Below are 21,867 nucleotides of genomic sequence, written 5' to 3' on the forward strand. Positions count from 1 at the left end.
TCCTCAAATCCCACACCGTCGTCTGTGCTTAAATGTTTCGATCCAAGTCACGGCAAGAGAAAGTTATCAATACCATTTTACGTAGGTGAAAATATGACTGGGCATGAAACAAACTTTACGTCTGGTTGGTTGCTTTCTCAAATCATTAGCTTATCCTTATATCGAAAAGAGAATTTCTGTTCCAGTCTGAAATTTCAAGGAAGTTTCCTCCATAAAAATCTGTTGCAAAGTTTGTAAGAGCTGGAGGGGAAAGAAAAGTATCTAGCTAGGTTTATGGCTGAGCACCTACTCCTACTCAGACTCTGAAACTAGTGAGGAATATGATTAACCTTACCTAGGACCAACTCAAACATGTGTTACATTGCATACATGTCCATCAAAAAAAACCTTTCAATATGAAGTTGAAATTGGGTCCCTCACAACACCAAATACTATTTTACCTCACTGAGGCACAAAAGCAATGATAGCATGGTATTTTACCTCTCCATTACTTGATATTTACCAGAAGAAAAGCTTGTTTGCATGGTGTGACAGAGTAGGGGTAGGAATAGGTAGGATAGTAGGGTGGATGGGGATTAGTGAAGGGAGTGGGGTCATAAGAGGAGACAGCAAGAATCGTAATGAGAAGAAAAAAAAGAGAGTTGTGGGTAGCAGCCAAGGTGCTCCTCTGGCCCTCAGTCTGACCCTCACTCTCGTGCGCCTTCACTTCTCTTTTCCTGCACTGTGGGCTCTCTCTTTTTACATCCTTCAGGTCCCACATCTCTACTCACTCTTTTTCCTCTCTTTACACCAAATTATAATTAAGAAAATTTTAAATGGATCTAAAACAATTTTGCCTTTCTTTTCTTTCCTGTCATGGAAGTAATTAATGAAATACTATAATTTATGAATAAAGATATTTAGAGAAAATTTTTTTGACAAACATCATCATACATGTCATTATGTGATTGGTCCATGGTGGTGTCATTGTGTCATTTGGACCAATCACACAATGACACATAATGATGTTCGAATATTGTTAAAAAAATATTGTCTTATATATCATTACCCAATGCCTGTTGACATAATTATAGAATGGACAATTCATAGTTGACTCTCAAAGAAAGTGATATAACAATTTTACAGCATCTTAATACAATCATGTAATAGGGTGTTCACATAAACTATATAAATGAACATAACTTCATCATTAACCCCAAAACAAAAGTCAAAGAATTATTCTATAGCATCTTATTCCATCATTTGACAGGTAAACAGTGTCATTTTTCTATACTTTACACTTGAAAAAGGCTAGAATTTACTAATCTAAACCTCCTATCATGATCTTGCTATCAAAACTCCTGCATGGCATCATTGGGTGTAAACAAGGTTTTATTTACTTGTTGAATGCTAAATATCATTTTTTTATTTTTTTTTATGAATAATTAGTTAGAAAAATATTATATATATATATATATTATTGTGGACTTATAATTGACTAATTATGATGATAAACTGGATAAAAAATCATTTAGTAGCGACTTGAGTGAAAGTTAAAGCATAATTAATATTACAATGATTACGATTAAAGTTTACATTAATAATCATTAAAAGATAAATTAATTGGTCAGATTCTTATACACTTCATAAATAAAGTATTAATTTCGAAATACACTCACTTTTTCACACTTAAATTATTATAGACTTAAAAATAAAAAAACTAAACGAAAGTTAACAAGAAACTTCATATTTCCATTCCAACAATTATAAACATTAGTTTTATAGATTTTTTATATAATATTTTAGATACTTAGATTATTGACTATATAAATAAGATTTGAGTTATATGATCATATTTATAAATAAAATTAAGTATAGGATATGGGACGTACACATTCCCAGCGTGTAGATGCTTTTCCGTGACTGAGCCTTTTTAAATTCATTGTCCATTTGATCTGTGCCTCTTTTGGATAACAGCTTTCTAAAATTTAGATTCCCTATTCAAATTTCAACGACCCTTTTTTGTATTTGTTGAAAATAATTCAGGGTTTAAATGATTTCTAAGTGTTCAAACACCCAAGTGTACTCAAAATGGAATCCTATCCTCTATGTGTGTATTGAAAGAGAAATTATAAGTGTCCTATATATATATATATATATATATATATATATATATATATATATATATATATATATATATATATATATATATATATATATATATATATATANTATATATATATATATATATATATATATATATATATACATCTCTCTACATGCAAAATATACACATTGAAATTTTTTAAAGGAATCTTTTTGTCTCTTTTCCCTCACACAAATATATAAAGCCTACTAAAATCACAGTCAAACCATCTATCTCTACAATGATTAATTCTTCATACATTTTCAAAAAGTAATTTTAGAATAGGTAACTTTGTTTTTGAAAATAGGATAGGTATTTTTAGGTATCACTAATAAAAAAAGGTGATATAATTTTACTTAATAAATTTCGTTTTTTTTTTTAAAATACGAAGTCTTTTAAAATACAATGATATTTTTAAAATTATTTGCATAACTACTTAAGTTTATATTGTTATATATTTTAATTATTTAAATAATTAAAGTCTATAATCATAATATTGTTTAAAATATTTATATAATTATAAACTTCAATAATTTTTAATATTCAAGAAAAATAAATTCTTTCAAAATGTAATGATATTTTTTAAAATATTTATATAATTATAAACTTTAATAACTTCTAATATTCTGGAAAAAAATAAAGTCTATCAAAATGTAATGATGTTTTTTAAAATATTTGTACAACTACAGTAACCTATGTTGATATAGGCATCAGTTAACTGAAGAATTAAAGTTTATATTTTAAAAATATTTTTTCAACTATAAGTTTTAGTTTTTTAAAAAATAGAAATCAATATTGAAATAAACGTAATAAGTTATTTAAACAACTACGGTGACAATTTTGAAAATATTTCTTCAACTATAAGTTTCGGTTTTTTATAAAATTAAAACTCATAATTATGTAAATATTTTAAAAAATATCATCATGTTTTGAAAGACTATATTCTTGCAATTAGATATAGACTTCGGTTTAATTTAGAATCGAATTCTTTATATCCATGTAAATATGATAAATTTGTGAGGTTTTGCCATATGTAAAAGTGTTGTTATTGTTGGTTTTTTAAAATAAGAAAAGTAAAAATTTTGAAGCTAGATGCTTCTGTATTATTGATTGTGAAATAATCAGAAACTTTACAATATTTAAAACTTAAAAAAAGTAATTACCTACTAACATTTGTATCTTAATTTTAATCCATTATTCTAACTCATAATTAAAAAATTAACTACATCCTAAAAAAAGAACAGACTTTGACTCAATTAAATTAAAAATAAAATACTCCTAAAGCATCTTCTTAACACTCGTCCTTGCTTTAGGAGCTGCAAAACATGAAGGGTCAATCTGACTTTAGACAAAAAATCTCTTAATCCTGTGAATTCTAACATAACTCTTCTTGACAGATCCACGCTGATTTTATTAGCACCTTCAGGCTCCTTTTCTTCTTCGTCTTCGTAGTCAAGAAGGTCATCCTCGTGCGTATCGTTCCAATGTACTAAATTGTTTCTTGGTTCGTCCATGGTCACCCATTATACCATCATGGCCCTAACATTGTAGCTAGAAGGGGCAACAAATACATCACTGTGAAGGGGCATGTTCTAAGCCCTATCAACCTTTCTAATGAAAAAAATTTATTTTGCTTCCATGGCAAACAATAACCACATTGAGAAGGATCGAAACTAATTTTGCAGTCATTGCTGCAAAATAAAACAAACTCTCTGCACCCAAAATACCATGAGGATGTCTTAGCTTCTTGTGCCAGATTTCTGTCACATTTTCCTTGAATGAAAAACAATTTGCTCCTCCTCCAATGGTTTATTGCAAAGCTTTTCCCTTTAATCAAGTAATTTTTGTTTTTAAAAATAACTCTAAATCTCCTTTCAATCAGTTGTCCAACACTTAATAAATTTTGGTCAATTTCAGGAACGAAAACAAGGTCTTAAATAAATTGTGTCTTGTAATTGCAAATGTCCCCTTTCCTTTTACTGAGATATAAACCTGTTGCCTATTTTGACTTTGGTGACATTAGTTGGCCTCATATCTCTAAAGAGTGCCTTGTAAAAGGTCATTGTACAACCATTATCAATTAGCCAAGATTCACCTGAAGCATTGGTTGAAAAACATGTTGCAACAAAAAGTTGATCTTCCTCCTCTTCATTTGCAATTTGAGCATCTTCTTCCTGTTGATTTTGGTTCTTGCATATGATAGCTTCATGCCCAAGTTGATTGCACTTGGTGCATTTAGTGTCAAGCCTTCTCCAACACTTGAATGGAGGATGACCCATCTTGTTGCAATGCTTGCAAGAGGATACTTTCCCTTGGAGCTTCATACTTTGCTTTCATTTCTGACAACACCTTCTCTATTTGGTTGTTGGTTCCTTTTTTTTTTTTTTTTCCAACTGTCTTCATGTTTAGCAGGCAAGGCTTCCTCAACAAAACCTTCTTCTCTCATAGCCCTTCGTTGTTGTTGTGCTTGTAAGGAATTCAACAACTCTGCCAAAGTGATCTTGGAAAAATCCTTAGTGTTTTCTAAGGTGGTTATGGTAGCTTCAACAATACGAGAGTCCTTAAATTCAGAACCAAGCAATCTTACTATTTTCAGAAGCCTCTCAAAGTACTCCTTGATAGTTTCAGATTCCTTCATCTTTTGCAATTCAAAGTCTCTAATGAGATTCAACACCTTCATGCCTTTAATACGATCATCTTCACATATTCTTCTTTGAGATAATTCCATATGACTTTAGTTGACTTTAGAGACATGATTAGAGTGAAAATGGTTGGTGAAACTGCAGTAAAGAAACACGCCTTTGCCTTAGCTTTTTTGGTTTTTCCTATTTATATATATACACACTAAAATGTTACTAAAGCAATTGATTTTAAATTTTAAATAAACAATTATCAACAGATAATTAACTCTGAAAGACTTCTATATATTATTTGGAAATACAGTAATGTCAAATATATCATCGCAATGTTTTATGTCAAAATAATTATTTAATATTTTATACGAATATTTTGGTCTTTTATTTGTTATTAAAACTAACTGCTCCTCCATAAATTCACCGCAAGTTAAAATGTTTAAATAGTTAAATAATTAAATAGGTTGTTTTCTACAAAGATGCTTGAAAATGAAAATCTATCTATCTATAGCTTCAAAGACAGTGATTAAGACAGTTTTTGCTAGGTAATTTCAGTTGTACTTAAAATCTATATAAAAATAAATATTTACTTATATTCTTATTTAATCAAATGTGTCATATATATATATATATATATATACAGTGATAAGAAAGAGTATAGGAAGAAGGAGGGAGGGAGGGGACCTAGTGGGAAACACGTGCAGTACTGACAAGGTTGAAATGTAAGTGTGATGTGTGATGTGTGTTTGTTGTAGCCATCATGTCGTGTTTTTCTGTACCACCCACTGAGAACTTCCCACGTGGATACGCACGTGTGGGTGTTCATAAAAGTACTGCATACTTCTACTGTGTTCCACGTCACACCCATCATTCAATGCTTTTCTTTAATCATAACCCATTTTTAGGTTATCTTCTCCAACCACTTGTCAGTGTGCCATAATTTCCACCAAATTACTAATAATAATATTCTGAGGAAGCAATGACGTCTATCATATCATATAATTTCATCTCTTTCTCTCCAATCATTCAAATGCAAATTACCAACCCTAAGCCTAGAAACTCGTGGGTTGTTTTTCATATAGGAACATGATCCCTGTTTCTCCCGCAAACCTTGACTTCTCTCATTCTAACAAATATTCCACCCACTAACCCATTCTATCTTTTCCTTAACTTTTAATCATAACTGCACGCCCTTCCCAATAACGGATACAGGACAACTTATTTCTTCTCGCACCTCCCTTCTTTCTCTTTCTCTACTCCCTCTAAAATTCATCCTCTCTTGAATCTGTTTGGCCGCTGGAAGTAGAGGCAGCACAACAAGGCGGTGAAGTCCCTGTGCTCCAATTTCAATTCACTGCTCAAATATAAAGGCATCACTGAGGGCTCCGACTAGGTAGTCGTAATCGGTGTGGAAGGTCAGGTTCTCCCATTAGGAGTGTGGCGCTTGCACCAGACCTCTTTGATGAAGGAAAACTCCCTCAACTTTGGAAGGCGGTAGTGGTTTGAAGTCTTCAGGTTCGCCTCAATACAAGCGGTGGTCCTCGCACCATTGTAAAACTACCATTTCATCATGCCTATGGGGTGCAGGAAGAAAAGGTGGAGGTGCAGAAAGAAATTGCCACTGAAACTTAAGTGAGCCTTAAAAATATAGACTCACTATAATAAAGGCCTATTGTGAACTAAAAGAGCCCAAGAAGCCCACTGAAAAACAGTGAAATGATATGTGACGTTTGTCGGACGATTATTACTTATGTTTAAGCCCAAAGATCTCCGACCATGAGAAAAGCATTATATGTACGGACTAGATACCTGCCTGTCCTTTGGTTTTATTTTTGTACGATAGATTGAGGTTGTTTTATTGTGTCTTAGATTTTGCAATATGACTTAGATTCGTAAACAGTATAACAAGCCGTGTTTGGATGTTCTTTTTAGGTTGGTTTATCGTATTAGTAGGAGGGCTGCTCTTGGGCTCCGTTTTTGTCAGTGGCCCGTGATTCTTCTTGCTGTGTTGCAACTGTTCATGTTGGACCAAAAATTCAGATTTTGAGATGATACAAGATATCTATACTCATTGGATAATATCTTAAAATTAGAAAGATAAAGATTTATAATAATAGAATAAGTTATATTAGCCTCATAAAAATTATAATATATATATATCTAAATGTTGCTTGATACTTCTGTTTTTGGGACTTACGAGAATTTTTTTAATTATTTTAATAACATTCCGCTTCTCTTCTCATAATTATCTTAATCTTTTTTAATTATTCAAAAACATTATAAAATGTATCTCTCTATAACGTAATAAAAAAGAAATCTTATGTATATTATTATAAAAAATATGTTTTAGTAGTTAAATGAATTGAAAATATAAAAAGTAATTGTAGGCGAGGATTGGGTAGAACTGAAATTGGCGTTTGTGACCGGCGATTGAAAACCCTTTGAAGGTGTTGCAGAGGGAGACGAAGAAGATCGTATAAATGGGTCTAGCTTTAACCGTCGGTGCTTTGGGTGTTCTGGTTCTATTTCACGCCGCTTATTCCACTATCCACTGTATTCTACAACTCATTCTTATGATTGTTTTACTTTTTATTATGTGTTTGAGCATTAGGGCTCGTGGATCTGAAATTGGATCTGATTTTTGTTCCAGACAGGGGTCTGTTGAAGATTACAGAGGAGGAGTTTTCAGGGCCTCCATTTAACGTAATTTGATTAACGCTGCACTCTAGGGTTTATTTTCATGTAATGTATCTAATCTTACTTTTTTTGGGAATAATGCAGGTGGTGATTGAGCTGTTTGTTGGGCTGCTGCTTTGTTTCTGGGCTGCGCTCACTGTGCCCGGGAAGTTTAAATCCATACTCCCTCACTCCGAGGAGAACAGGTAACTAAAATTAATGCTAGGATGGATGTAGCTGTAACCAGATGAATATGAACTGATGAAATTGATTGTGAAATATCATCTCTTATTTCTATGTTTTTGTTTGGATTAGATGTGGTGAATGGTCTTCTAGGGGAATTGAATTTTTAATTATTAGTTTTGGAAGATTGAACTTTATGTTAGGCACCCTGTGATAAGGAAATAAAGAGAAAAATATGAAATAAGATTATGCATGAGCTAAAATTGGCTCGTCAGTAAGCTAATATCTAAAAGTTCTTTCATATTAGTTTTCTTAAAAGTTGATTTTTAGATTATGTTTTAGTTAATTTTACCTTATGAAGTAATTTATCGTATTTTTCTGTTCCTTTGGAAACGTTTATCAGAGGATATAAGTTAAGTTTCTCACATTTGGTGCTGTTTTTGGCTTCTGTCATTTTATTTTGTTATTTTCGCGTGTTTTGAATCTCACGTTAGAGGCATAATTTGATAGGATTATGATTAATCAATGCAAATCTCTTGTGATTTTCCTGTTATATATACCAATCAAATCTTTTGTTTTCTATCATGCTTTATGAAGTGGATGTCTTCCATGATGGTTTAGAATGGAGATTCTAGGAGGTATGATCTGGATGTATAAACCCAATAATTGTTGATATGTCTTCATTGATTTAAATATCAAGCTAGAGGAGAGTCCAGATCTCGAGTGCTTGGCCCAAGGGTCGTTTCATCTGCACTATCGTTGTATCTTCAATTTTGTTTCTGATCTTGTATTTCATTGATACAGATCAAAAAATAGGGATTTTTTTTGTCAATGTACACTGTTTTATTTTGCATACTCTAATCCAGTTCTGTTACCGGAGTCCATTATTAGGGGCCACTTAAGTTACTCCTGTCAAGTTCTGCATTCATACACTGTTGGTAGATTATGGGTGGCTGGGTTTGATTTGGCTAATATACTCACTATCCACATCATTAATAAAAAATGAGAAAGAAAAAGGGGTATTTTATGCACGTAGATTATACTTGGTAAGACATTGACGTAGTTTCTAGTTCTTTTTATTTGCTAAATAACTTGTTTGATTTTATATTTTTCCATAGGTTCCGATACTTTATCTAAAAATTCAGATGTGCTCATATAGAATAGAAGTTTTTTTAATGGAATCCTGAATAAACTTACTGTTTGGGCTCTATATGGACCCACTTATTTCATTTACATTTATAAATTTGAAGGGTCCTACGTCAAAATTCCTGATCATATTGTCACTTGGGTATTTAGCTATTTATGTAAAGGCACTTATCTGAAAAGTTTTTCTTGAAAACCATTGTAATTTCTCTGGTTGTGCCTTCGTGTAGTAGTCCTATACACTGGCACTAGTGGCAAATATTACATATTATGGAATTATGTGGATCCCCATAACCTGATTTTCTCTCCTTGGTTGCAGGATTGTCTCTTTACCTGCCAACCTAGACTTCATGATCTTCAATCACCGAGGCAAGGTCTTTCCTGTGGAACTGGATGTGAAGCTGAGACAATGAGGACTGCTATCCCTCACGAAGAGGAAAAAATTTACTCTAGAAAATTAAAAATTTGGGATGCGCGTTTGAATGTCCGTTGTTTGATGCATGAGTCTGGCAGTTTTCTTCTGTATCTTGTACTTTCTTTGCTGACCACTTGACATAGTAATTTAGACAGAATGTTATTATTTGAATCATACATATGAAGAGTTAGCTTGCACTTTCAACCATATCCATTAAAAATTATTTGCTAAATTAGGCGTCAAGTAAACATTCTAGGGGAGTTATATGCTTTGACTGTCGAAAATGACAGCAACTTATCTCATTCATTTAGAGGAATGAGTCCTCCAGTGTGTGGTGATTACAAATAATTTTGCCCAATAGGATACTAAAATGGGGTGTTCAATTCAAAGCTGGTGTTGCAATTTGATTTGGGAATTGATGGATATTAACGATAGAAGTCTTGAATTCAAGATGAAGTTATATCTTTGCATATGCGATTCACATACTTCAGACCTAGTTAGGGAAATACCATATCAACAAGTACCACATTTCCACTCACTGCCATTTGCATAAAACTACAAAATCAATGCAAATGACAGTTTAGTTACTGATTTTTTAGTTCCAAACAACCAAAGACTAAAACAGAAGCAGCTTAGTTTCCGAAGGAAAAAGGTTTTCTTTCAACAGTGTAGCACTACATCTCACCTATTTGAAAACGGTGTTCAAATTAGGAGTGTCAAATAAATGGATCAGTTCCATTTTATTTAGATTGTAATGGATCTGATCAAAATATCTATTAAATTATTTTGATCCATTAAAGATGTAATCGAAAATCCAATCTAATTCGTGTTTTAATAATTTTTTTCATGATTGAATCGACAATCTTCCATAAAAATGTTATTTTGGAAAATATACATGATATTTTTAACTGTACTTTTAAAAATGTTTTGAAAATAAATTCTGTAGGAAAAAATTTAAAATATATTTTTTAAATTTTTCAAAAACGTATATCTAGTATTTAAAATTTGGTTGGGTGAATCTTTTTGATAAGAGGTTGATTAAAATTTGAGAAATAACGAATGAATCATTAACCATGGATAAAATTAAATGAATGCATTTTATTGTTTATTCTCTTTGTATTTTTTTAGTGGTTAAATTTAACTGAGAAATGGAGTGTAGATAACTAAATAACTTATGGTTTAAACCCTTTTTTAGTCTCTAAGTTAAGTTCTGATATTCAGTTTAGTCCCCGATTTTAAAAATGTCAACCTTTAGTTCTATGATATGAAAAATGTATCAAATCTTCATATCTAGGTATCCAATATTTTGTGATTTGTTAACGGAAGGTGTTATGAACAACAAATCACTTAATGAAAAACTTGAGATTTGTTAACGGATAGGACTGATTTGATACATTTTTCATATCATAGGGACTAAAGGTTAGCATTTTTAAAAGCGGGGACTAAACTGAATATCAGAACTTAACTTAGGAACTAAAAAATGATTTAAACGATAACTTATTTACTAAAACTTTTATGTAAAGACAATAATAATTGTTAGAAAGTAAATGATATTTAGAACTCCCTTTCACATTTACAATTAGTTACAACCTATTTATAGTAATATCTTAATGTTAAATATAAATATAAAGTAGGAATTGCCAAATACTAATACAAGGAATACATTTATGCTGGACTCGTTGCATGCGATTCTTTCAATCGAGCTAAGTATAGTGTTGTTGTGAAAGTAGCAGATTTTTTTACTCATAAGTCTTAAGGAGCAGGGGAGATATATGTCTAAAGTTGAAGTAGAGGATGACTCGAAGTGTCCTGTTTTGGTGAACATATTTCATATGATAGAGTACAAAAAAACAACGTGTGTCCTCTTGACAATTTATTTTGAACCATAATTTGCATTTTGGATATAATAAACGAAATTCATTCACAATATTTTGTTATCTTAGATGGAAATCAACATTTAACTTTGTTTGACAAGAAATCAAATGACATATTATATTTATGTTGGAAATAAGAAATTTATAAACATTATTAATAGTTTCGGCTAAAATTTAAGTGTGAATGTAAATGAAAATAAAATAATGCGTTTTGTAATTCTTATTATCAAAATGAATTAAAAAAACTTAGAAGTTGCACCGACCCATCTAATATAATATGTAGCAATAGGTATAATATTATATATGTGTGTGTTTTCCAACTTCTTCAAATGACAAATTTATCAAACAAAATGTATACTTAAAGTTTTCCATATACAAATACCAAATATACCAAATGATGAACATGAGTTCCATTTACCAATTTTATAACCTTTAATTTTAAAAACCTTTAATATTTGTACAAACATTTACAAAAGAATAAAAAAAATAAACAAATATATGTTTTTCATTGCAAAATTATTTTCAATAATTATATTATATTTTACAAATTAAATATATAAATATTTTTTCCTATACCTTATAAAAAATCATATGAAACATTTTTCCTTCACAAAACTTATAATCACTAAGAAATTTTATTTTTTCACGTTTATTACATTTTATATTACTTTTATAATTGTAAGAAGGAAATAATAAGCATATATGCAATTTTTTAATATAATTTGAAGATGAAAAATATATTTAATTTAAAATTTGATTTTATATTTGTTTTAAATATGTTTACGAAGTAATTTAATAAGAGTGCAAATAAAAAATATAGACCATCCAAGTTAGGCAGGCGGAAGGAAGGCAATGAGGTGCCAAACCAATGCCTCTTAGTTAGGCCCGAGCATTCATGCTTAACCATACTTTTACTCCTAAAAGATTTTTCCACGCCACATAGTATGGCTTAAAAGCTTATACCCACCAAAAGGTAAAACTAATTTTATAATCCAATCAAAACTATAAACTTTATTTAAGATTATTCATATGTTAAATAATAATATTTTAATTTAAAATAATAATTATATTCATATAAATCGTCTCAAATGAAAGTTTCTTTTAAGCAGGAGTCAAATTAACTTTTTTCTTATGAATACATAGAAAATGATATTTTAATATATATAATTTTTTATATTCATTTCATACTATTTATTCATATTTTTTATTTTTTAAAAAAAATTATAAAAATTTATTTTTTTAAAACCATTTTATGTGAAATGATGTCACTTCCTCGATTATGAAATATTTGGTTTAGAAACGAAACTGTATTGTGTTCCTTTTATGTCATGTTTTCTTTGCTTCTCTTCCTATAAATTAACGAACAAGTTATACATTTATGTTGGGTTCGTTGCATGCGATTCTTTCAATCGAGCTAAGTATAGTGTTGTTGTGAAAGTAACAAATTTTTTTACTCATAAGTCTTAAGGAGCAGGGAAGATATATCTAAAGTTGCAGTAGAGGATGGCGAACAAGTGTCCTGTTTTGGTGAACATATTTCATATGATAGAGTACAAAAAGACAACGTGTGCCCTCTTGACAATTTATTTTGAACCATAAATTGCATTTTGGATATAATAAACGAAATTCATTCACAATATTTTGTTATCTTAGATGGAAATCAACATTTAATTTTTTTTGACAAGAAATCAAATGACATATTATATTTATGTTAGAAATAAGAAATTTATAAACATTATTAATAGTTTCGACTAAAATTTAAGTGTGAATGTAAATGAAAATAAAATTATGTGTTTTGTAATTCTTATGATCAAAATGAATTAAAAAAACTTAGAAGTTGCACCAATCCATCTAATATAATATGTAGTAATAGGTATAATATTTTATATGTGTGAAGAGTTATAAACAAAACCAATACCTTTCAAGTTTCCTGAATTACTTGCTCAATATCCTCTTGAGATTATTTTGATTGTGATAGGGAATGGCTTTCTACAATATATACACTTACTGATAAAAAAAATAATGTAAACATATTAAGAAAAATCATAATAAAAGTTTATCAATTATATAATTTACTTAAGATAAAAAGGTCGAGAAAGATTTTTCCACTGGCGATACTTTTCGTTGCAATGATAACGGAAAACAGTTTCCGTTATTAAAAAACGTGTTGTTATGATTTGTCTTGTTGTTGGTGTTGAAAGTTTCTTTTTAAAGAGTTGGTTTTTTTCTAGTCCGATTTTAGAACACTATAATATAATGCTGGAAGCACTTGAGCTATAGGGTTTTCACACGCAAATGGAAATTACATATATTATATAAATAAAAATGGGACAATTTAATATATGAGAGCATAGCGTATGGTCAACAAAGGGAAAGCAGCTCCATGTGATGCTTCATGAGCTGTAATTCACCAGATTATTGGGCTGCTTTGGATTATAAATAAATAAATCACAAACATAAAAATTATTATAAATAATACGATTTCCTCTGAATTCAATCAATCAATTAATTAAATCAATTTGACCTAATTTAATTAAATTTATTTAAATTATAAAACTTATTGAATCAATCCAATTTTGGTCTCCTTAGTTATTGGACAGCTCTAATCAACATCTCAAAACCATTAATTGCATTTTAATTTGTGGAATTTATTTCGTAATGTTATAAGCTTATTGTTCTTTCTATTATATGATTATACGGTTAACTATTAATTAGATGGTTGACACAGTCAATAACAAATATAACAAGCATCCGAAACAAATGTAACCTATATATGAAATGGTTATGATTAAACTTGATGGTAATTAACTTATCATAAAATATGATTAATACTAATTGGATTATGATTATACAGTTAGTAATATAATAAAATATTTAGTTACAATTTTATCTAAGTTGACTAATATAATGGGTGTGAGTATAACAGTTTAGTTAAACATTTTAATTTAAAATAATTAAATATCATAATGAGGGATTTAGGGTGTTAATGAAGAAGATTTATTTTGGTCTTGATGAGATGAGAAAAGAGATCTAGTTAGCTTGACACATAGGCTGGAAATTTTCATGATTTTAATGTGGGAATTGTGATGAAAAGAAAATGATTAATGTGAACATTTTATTTATAATATATATAAAAAATGAGATTGAGATAAAGAGAAAAAGAAACATGAATTTGTTGAGAGACGGTGTGGAGGAGTGTTTGCCTGTTGGCACTGAAACACTTCATTTAATGCAAAATTTTCATTTGTTTAGTCCTTTTCTCTTCACGCGGGACATCGTACGGACCATTTCTACAATATTATCTTCTTTTCCTTCTTTTTCTTATACCAAATATTTCATTGTAATTTCTTATTATTTATGTTTTTTTTTTGGATGATTTAGTGTAAAGGAGAAAGAAATGTAGATGCTAAGATTGTTTGGATAAACTTATTTGAATTGACAGATTTAAAGAATTGAAGGATTGAGTTTTTCTTTTTTTAAATCTTTGTATGAAGTAAATAGAAAAAAAAAGTCACATCACCATATCTTAAATTACAAGAATAACAAATTCTTCGTATTTTAATTTACATTAACTTTAAACAACCATATCTCAGTATAAAATAATTTCACTCACTAAAATTATTACTTAGAATTTCACTTATTTAAATTGTTACTTAGTTTATTTATTACTTAGTTTATTTAAAGTAATCACCAACATTTTATTTCAACTTATTTTAAATACTAACTCACATTTCATAATAGTATTTTTTTTAAACTAATCACTCACTCAGAATTATATTAGAACTCAGTTTCTATTAATTATATTTTATTTAAATATAGTTTTACATATTAGATTTTTTATTTTAAATAATAATTTACATCTCATATTAATATAATTTACACTCATTATATTTTATTTTATGTACGGTATGACTATTTGATCAACATTTCCACAGTTGACCGCTTAATCAATGTTTTTGCAGTTGATCGCTCGATCAACGTTTCCAAAGGAACGTTGAAGATTTCTCCAATACTAAATGAACGTTGCATTAGTTGACCATTTGATCAAAGTTTTCGCAGCTAAGCGATTGGTAATTATACTGTTAAGACAAATCATCATCACAAATACAATATGTTTAACAAGTAAAAAGAGATAAAATACGCTTATCAACTTTTAGGCCATAACTAGGTCAACTCTAATTAAAAGTCCAATTCGAAACCAATAAATACAGAGATAAGGTAAGCGATTCCATTTATTACATATTTAAGACTTTATAATAATCAATCGAACATAATTAACTGACTTGAACATCTTTAACAAGTATCTATCCACTCAATTTATAAACTGAATGAGGAAGCCTAATAAATATTGTAACAAAGATTATGTATAATATTGACAAAATTAACAGAAAAGTGTGAAGGAGGAGTTTAACTCCACATCCAAAACATTTTAACTTACTTCTATTAAAGATAAAATGACAATTTTCTAATTTTAGCAATTAAAACGTCTTTTTAATCTATTAAATCCATTACAACATTCAAAAAGATTAAACAATTATTCTTTTAATTTTTTTCATTTTTTACCAATTTTAAACAATATAACTTTTTTTCTCTTTTTCTTCTTCTTAAGTCTACTGAAATCAATCTCTTGGTATCTATTTTTCTAAACAAACAGAGCCTCAAAGATAAAATAGAAAAGAAAAGAAGTAAGTTAAATATAAAAAGACGTGTGTGAGTCATTTGTGTGATGGATTGAGTATGCAATGATTGATAACTATTTCCCAATCATTCTCGGGCGGTGTCCTCCAAATTTGTTTATGACAATTTTGTTAACATTTCAAATATTGAACTTTCATGTGTACGAAACAAAATCCATGACACTGTAGCCCAAAGGGTACGTACGGCCAACAGATAAGAGAAAAAGGGGAATATCATAGCTTGCTGATTAAACGCGTAAAAGGAAACCGTTGCATGTGATACAGCCACCACCATTCACTCTCAATATTCTCTCCTCTTTCTCTTTTCCTATACCTATTTACACAACCTATTTCAAATTTCTAATTAATACACACAAATAATAATACATTAATATTCATTTTACATGCTTTTTATAATAAAAAACAAAAAATAATGTATCAGAGTATAAAAATGTGTCAAAAAGTAATTTTTAATAATCATATCTTTTCCTAAGTGTCTACGTCAAAGGAGTATCCACCAGTCATTTTCCTTCTCCTATAATAATAATATTTGGGGAGCTGCGCACATGTCGGGTTACGTTAAAGTTTGTAATTCTCAAGTGTATTAGTACGTCATAACAATGTCAATGAAACAAGATTTTTTTTTCAATTAGTCATTATATAATTTTTTAACGACATAATTTTAAAACATAATTAAGAAATCGTTAAATATAATTGATTTGTAAGTATAATGAGTAGCATTATCCTAGACCGTGTAAGAGGATGAGAACCATATTTATACTAGACAGCTAGTCCATCACTGTAACCTGAATAATGCACTTATACACGTTAACTCATTTTCCATAATATGCAACGAATATATATATATATATATATATATATATATATATATATATATATACTCTCTTCTGATCAAAAGTAAAACATGACCAACTATATTGTATATTTTCCTTTCTGTAAAATTTGTGGAATAAGTTATCACACAGACAATGTCATATGTTCAAGCTACATTGAAAAAAAAAAAAAAGTATTGGCAATAGGTAAAGCCATTAGATGGATGTCTAATAAGCTCTGCCAGATGTTTGAAAAAAGGGGAAAAGTATGAATAGATATGTGTAACAGAGAGTGTTAATTAGGAAGTGACATTGAGTCGTTTGTTGTCTATGATCTTCTGAAGTTCTTGAGGGCTGCAAGGAACTACAAGTGCACCCTTTTGTTGAAAGCCATACTCTTCACTAGCTTGCTCCAGCAGCTTCAAGAAAGCAGGATCAGATAAATAATCTAACTCAACAACGAACCTTTTGGTCTCTTCACCGTGAATTGCAATAACAGCAAAATGTCCTTCCTTAACATCTTCTGGCACCCTCGTCGCATTTTCGCTTTCCTCGTCAATGTCACTCACATAACAAACCCTTCTCGTACGTGCTCCATTGGGTGCCAAGAACGGAAGACCCTTCATCACCTTTGAGATCAAAGACTTGAGCATCTTCTTCTTTCCAACCTCCATCACTCTATATCTCACTCTTCAATGTTCTTGCTTATTGACAATGACGATAGTGCTGTGTGCTAGATTCAGTTAGTGTTGAAACAAACAAGCTTTTGGATCTTTCAGTGCCAGTTGCCGTTGTATATATATATATATATATGTTGTGTGTGTGGATTTTATAAAGCATATGAAAGACACAGGAAGTTTCTCTGGTTGCATGTGGAGCCATGTCTAATTTTCCGCGTGCTGCAGCTAGGTACGTACCATTTAATGCAAGTTTGACGCGTCGGTTTGTTCTCTAATTTTATACGCGGGGCTTTCTTCTTAGCCCCAAAACTAAGCAGACAATATTGTTTAGGCCTAATGTGCTGTTTGTATGACTGTGGTGTACCATAATTGAGAACCAAAGTACTTTATCCTTTTGGGACTAATTTGCTGTCTCTATGACTACGATATATATATTTTAATATCTAACTACTTACAAACGTACTCAACGAAAGTGTGAAGGCAAATTTGGTGTTGGTTGGGTGGAATAAAAGTAATGTAAGTGCAAAAGTCATGGATTACGTTTGCTACGGAAACATCGTGGCCACGCAACAAATCAAGGTTTTCTTGACGGTGTTCGTACGACCTCTAGATGTCGGCGCGGTGAGATTTTTCAACCTCTGTGTTCATACATCGATATGATATAACACTCTTTTCTCTCTCTCCCTCTGCCCATCATTCTGTCAGTGGTATTTCTTATAATTTAAGTACAGTTTTCCATTCTACTGTCTTGTGAGCATGTCAACTTTAAGAAATAATATAATTAGCACAGTTATATATATACTTAAAATCATTGGTAGTTGTGTCTTAAGTGCCTCCATTTTCTTAATTGTACCAATCATTTAGAACGAGACTGTTCAATTCAAACTCAACTTATAATATTTACTTAGCATGTCATAATATTTGTAAAGGAATTTTTCTTCATTTATTTGTTATGGGTTTAAAAAAACATGGAGATAGAGTGGAACTTGTACTACGTGATGGAATAGATATCAATATTAATACTTTTAGTTTTATTTCAACTTTATTAATAGTTAATATAATTAAGTATGAGTTTAATTGTTAGTTATGTTTATTAAAGTAAGAAAAAGTTGATGTTAATATGCAATATATTGAAGAAAAAACTAAGAATTTTAAACAAAAAGCAGGATACAAAATTTCAACTGCATATTAACCTTAATTTTAGCTTCAATAATCATATAATTACAAAATTTTATTAAAAGAAAAACAAATGATGTTGATATGCATTTTAAAGAAACAACTAATAATTTTACATTTATAAAACAAGAATTAAGGTAAAAAGTTTCAATTTTATATTATCCTTAATTTTTGCTTTAATAAACATACGTAGAAATTACCAATTAAATATGTGTATTCAATTACCTTAAGTATTAACTGAGTGTAAATGAAATTAACGGAATTAGGATGATGGTTTAAATGTTAAGAAATTATAGTCCAATAGATTAACATAATAGTTAGTATAATTTAAAGGATAATGACATTTAGACAATATTTTTTTTACAACATTGGTTACGTGTCAATCTGTGATTGGTAAAAAATTACTCCACAATCAATAATAATAATCATAAACATTATTGTGGAGTAATTTTTTACCAATCACAAATTGATATGTAATCAATGTTCAAATGTTGTAAAAAAAAAAATGTTGTCTAAATATCATTATCCTAATTTAAATGTGAAAAAGTTAAATAAATTTTAAAATATTTATTACAAATAGTAAATAATTTATTGTTCATTAATTAATATTTAAAATTATTATTTTTTAATTAGTATAAAAATATTCACATAAATTCTTTTTTCCTTTTACACACTTTTTTTAAGGACAGGTCTAGAAATTCAAGAAAGGGAGGTTGAAAGGAAATAAAGTTTAATAAAAATATGTTATATCTTATTTAAGTTGTTTATGTCTCATAAAATTCATCAATGATAATAGAATCTGTATCAAATTTTTCAACAATCATTCTCAATGTAGGTAATCAAACAATAAGTTAAAATTAATCTTCCATCTCTAAGTCTATTTTTCACAACTTTTATAGTTGAAAAAGATCTTTCAATAACTTTTCTTTTAAAATATACATCAATTGTAGATTATTTCTCCATAATTATGTCCTCACTTTATATATCAGTGATAAAAATAAATTAAAAGAATTAGTCAAACATTCATGAATTGAAGATTAAGGAGAAAATTATTAATAAGACAATAATGGAATTTGTTTACTTGTAGTATATTATCTAAGCATTTTTCCAAAAATGCTTAGATATTATTATAGATAACCAAGATTGAAACATGAAAAGAATTCAAAAAGTGTTATTGAAAGTGAATGTGACTTTTTAAAAAACTGCGACTTAAATAACTAGTGTACTACTAGACTGTGGTATGAGCTTTATTTCACGCTAAAATAAGAAAAAAAAAATTAAGTTATGATAGTAAAAAGGAAATTAAAAATAAAAAATTAAGAACAATTTATGTTTTGAGCACAATCCAAACGAAAATTGTATGTATGTTGTGATTAAAAAATTGAATTTATAATTATTTTGTTATGTAAAGAAAGCTAAATATTTTGGACTCTTTTTTATGCATGTGTTTATTCTATTCTCTTTGACTGAAAACTCTTTTGGATGAAGTAAGATCCTGGGTTTGGGTTTCAACTAATTTGGTGTGTATGTTTCTTTGACCATGCATTGTATTGCAAGTAATGAGACATTTCTTTCTACATATATACAAATTTATATTTAATGTTATTATTATATATACATAGTTCAACCATATGGGGACATGTGCCTCCAATCAATCTCAATTTTTTTAATACTACTATACTTTTAATTAAATTAGCATCCCACTCTCAATACTCTTAAGTTTTTTTTTCCCTATTGTTCTGTCTAGTAAATAAGAAGACAAAAGAGAAATAGAAAAAAAATGAAAATCATTTTTTATTAAAGAAAAATAAAGATAAATAATTGAGAAATTAGATGAAATATTGTACCGCTAAAAAAAATAAGAGATCTCAGAGCATAGAAGGAAGAAGTTTTTGGTGGAGAAGAATAATATAATTAAGGATGATTTAATTTTGAAATTATTATTTACAAATTAATTTTTTTATTAATATTCTCATTTATATTTATATTCATATCTATTATCATTTTTATTTGTTCTCAATATTAAATGAAAATAAAAACTTAAAACAAAGATGAAAACATTGAACAAAAAGGGGATGGGGGATTTTAAACGACAAAAAAAAGGCTCGTGGTTGGTCTATTGATCTCAGAGCCCAATAGCGATGGACAAATAATCTACTTTATTGCTTAAACTTTATTTAATCATATTACAATAACTCATTTTGAAACGGTCTTTAATTTTGAGTTTTGAAAACTTTAAAAGCAAAAATCTGTTTCTGACATGGGTTTCTAATTATTAAAAGATGAAAACTGCTAATTAATAAACTCATATCTAATTAACATATTATTGTCTACAATAATATAATAGAACCAGCGTTTTCATCTTCATTTATTCCTTTTACCATCAAGGTGTTTTGAACCTTTTTTAATGAGAAATTGATTGGTTGAGAAAATTAAGTGTTTTATTGTAAAAATAATAGATAGTGTGAAATACTTCTTTAAAAATATATATATATATATATATATATATAAACATATAAAATATATTTCATCCTCAATTCAGCTACATGTGTAACACATGTCCAAATTCTAGTTCTTTTTCGTTTCTCTTATTTTCCCGTCAACTTTCTTTAATATTCTAATAAACATATATATGAAAAAACAACAAAAACTCATTCTTCATTATTTATTTATTTATTTATATCTTATCTGTTTGGTGGTTTTCAATATAGTGGTTGGATGTCTTCCTCTCAAAACTTTAGTCATAATTTTTTATTCACTATCTCAAGATCCAAACCCATTCAGTCGCATCCTCTTGTTCCTGTTTATAATCTCAAACTCAATCCTTAAAGTTTTAAAGCATCTGATGATATGAAAATATAAAAATAAGACACATAGTTTATTTTCTAAATTAAAAATGGATAAAATTAATTAATGTAATAACATCTTAACGTGCATGCATGTGTATATGCCTTCTCATTAAATTGAATTATGAAAAGTAAAAAATATTAACTATTTATAAATTTAGGATAACCTTTTTTTAGAGGTGTTTTGGGTGTAGTTATTAGCGGTTTAAATCTGTTCGTATTTTTCACTTGTCTGTTATGTTTGAAGATTATACAAGAAGTATTTAGATGTCAAAGTCAGTAAATATTCAGTAACTTAAATTATTTATGCATATTAAATATCATCACCTGTTTATAGGCTTCAAACAGATTTTGTATAATGACACATAATTATGATTTAATTGGTAATCATACTTTGTCTTAAATTTATCAATGTAATAATGTTTCTATAAATTGACCGTTCGATCTGTTGATAACAATTTCACAGAAATAGTACGTGATTATATTTGTGACATATACGATTGACTGTCCAAAATTGACCAAAGAGTTATATAGTAAAAGAGATATTTTCTTTTCTTATATTAACATGAAATTAACATGAAATTTTGAGTGTTAAAATAATATAAAA

General features: G+C 29.0%; 3 protein-coding genes across 3 annotated transcripts; 1 reads left to right on the plus strand and 2 right to left on the minus strand.

Annotated features, from left to right (window-relative positions):
- Positions 1–4,445: 4,445 nt before the first annotated feature.
- On the minus strand, positions 4,446–4,853 carry LOC106756916. Its single transcript, XM_014639514.1, has one exon. The coding sequence runs from the start codon at positions 4,851–4,853 to the stop codon at positions 4,446–4,448; it is 408 nt and encodes a 135-aa protein (XP_014495000.1).
- Positions 4,854–7,121: 2,268 nt separating this feature from the next.
- Positions 7,122–9,407, plus strand: LOC106757235 (membrane magnesium transporter). Its single transcript, XM_014639861.2, has 4 exons — positions 7,122–7,311; positions 7,409–7,461; positions 7,540–7,640; positions 9,080–9,407. The coding sequence occupies exons 1-4, from the start codon at positions 7,239–7,241 to the stop codon at positions 9,171–9,173; spliced, it is 321 nt and encodes a 106-aa protein (XP_014495347.1). The 5' UTR covers positions 7,122–7,238; the 3' UTR covers positions 9,174–9,407.
- Positions 9,408–16,660: 7,253 nt separating this feature from the next.
- LOC106757520 (auxin-responsive protein SAUR71-like) lies at positions 16,661–17,318 on the minus strand. The gene has a single exon (XM_014640191.2). It carries the CDS (start codon positions 17,230–17,232, stop codon positions 16,858–16,860), a length of 375 nt encoding a protein of 124 aa, XP_014495677.1. The 5' UTR covers positions 17,233–17,318; the 3' UTR covers positions 16,661–16,857.
- Positions 17,319–21,867: the final 4,549 nt, after the last annotated feature.

This window comes from Vigna radiata, chromosome 3 (genome assembly GCF_000741045.1).
Source record: "Vigna radiata var. radiata cultivar VC1973A chromosome 3, Vradiata_ver6, whole genome shotgun sequence".
Classification (NCBI taxonomy): Eukaryota; Viridiplantae; Streptophyta; class Magnoliopsida; order Fabales; family Fabaceae; genus Vigna; species Vigna radiata.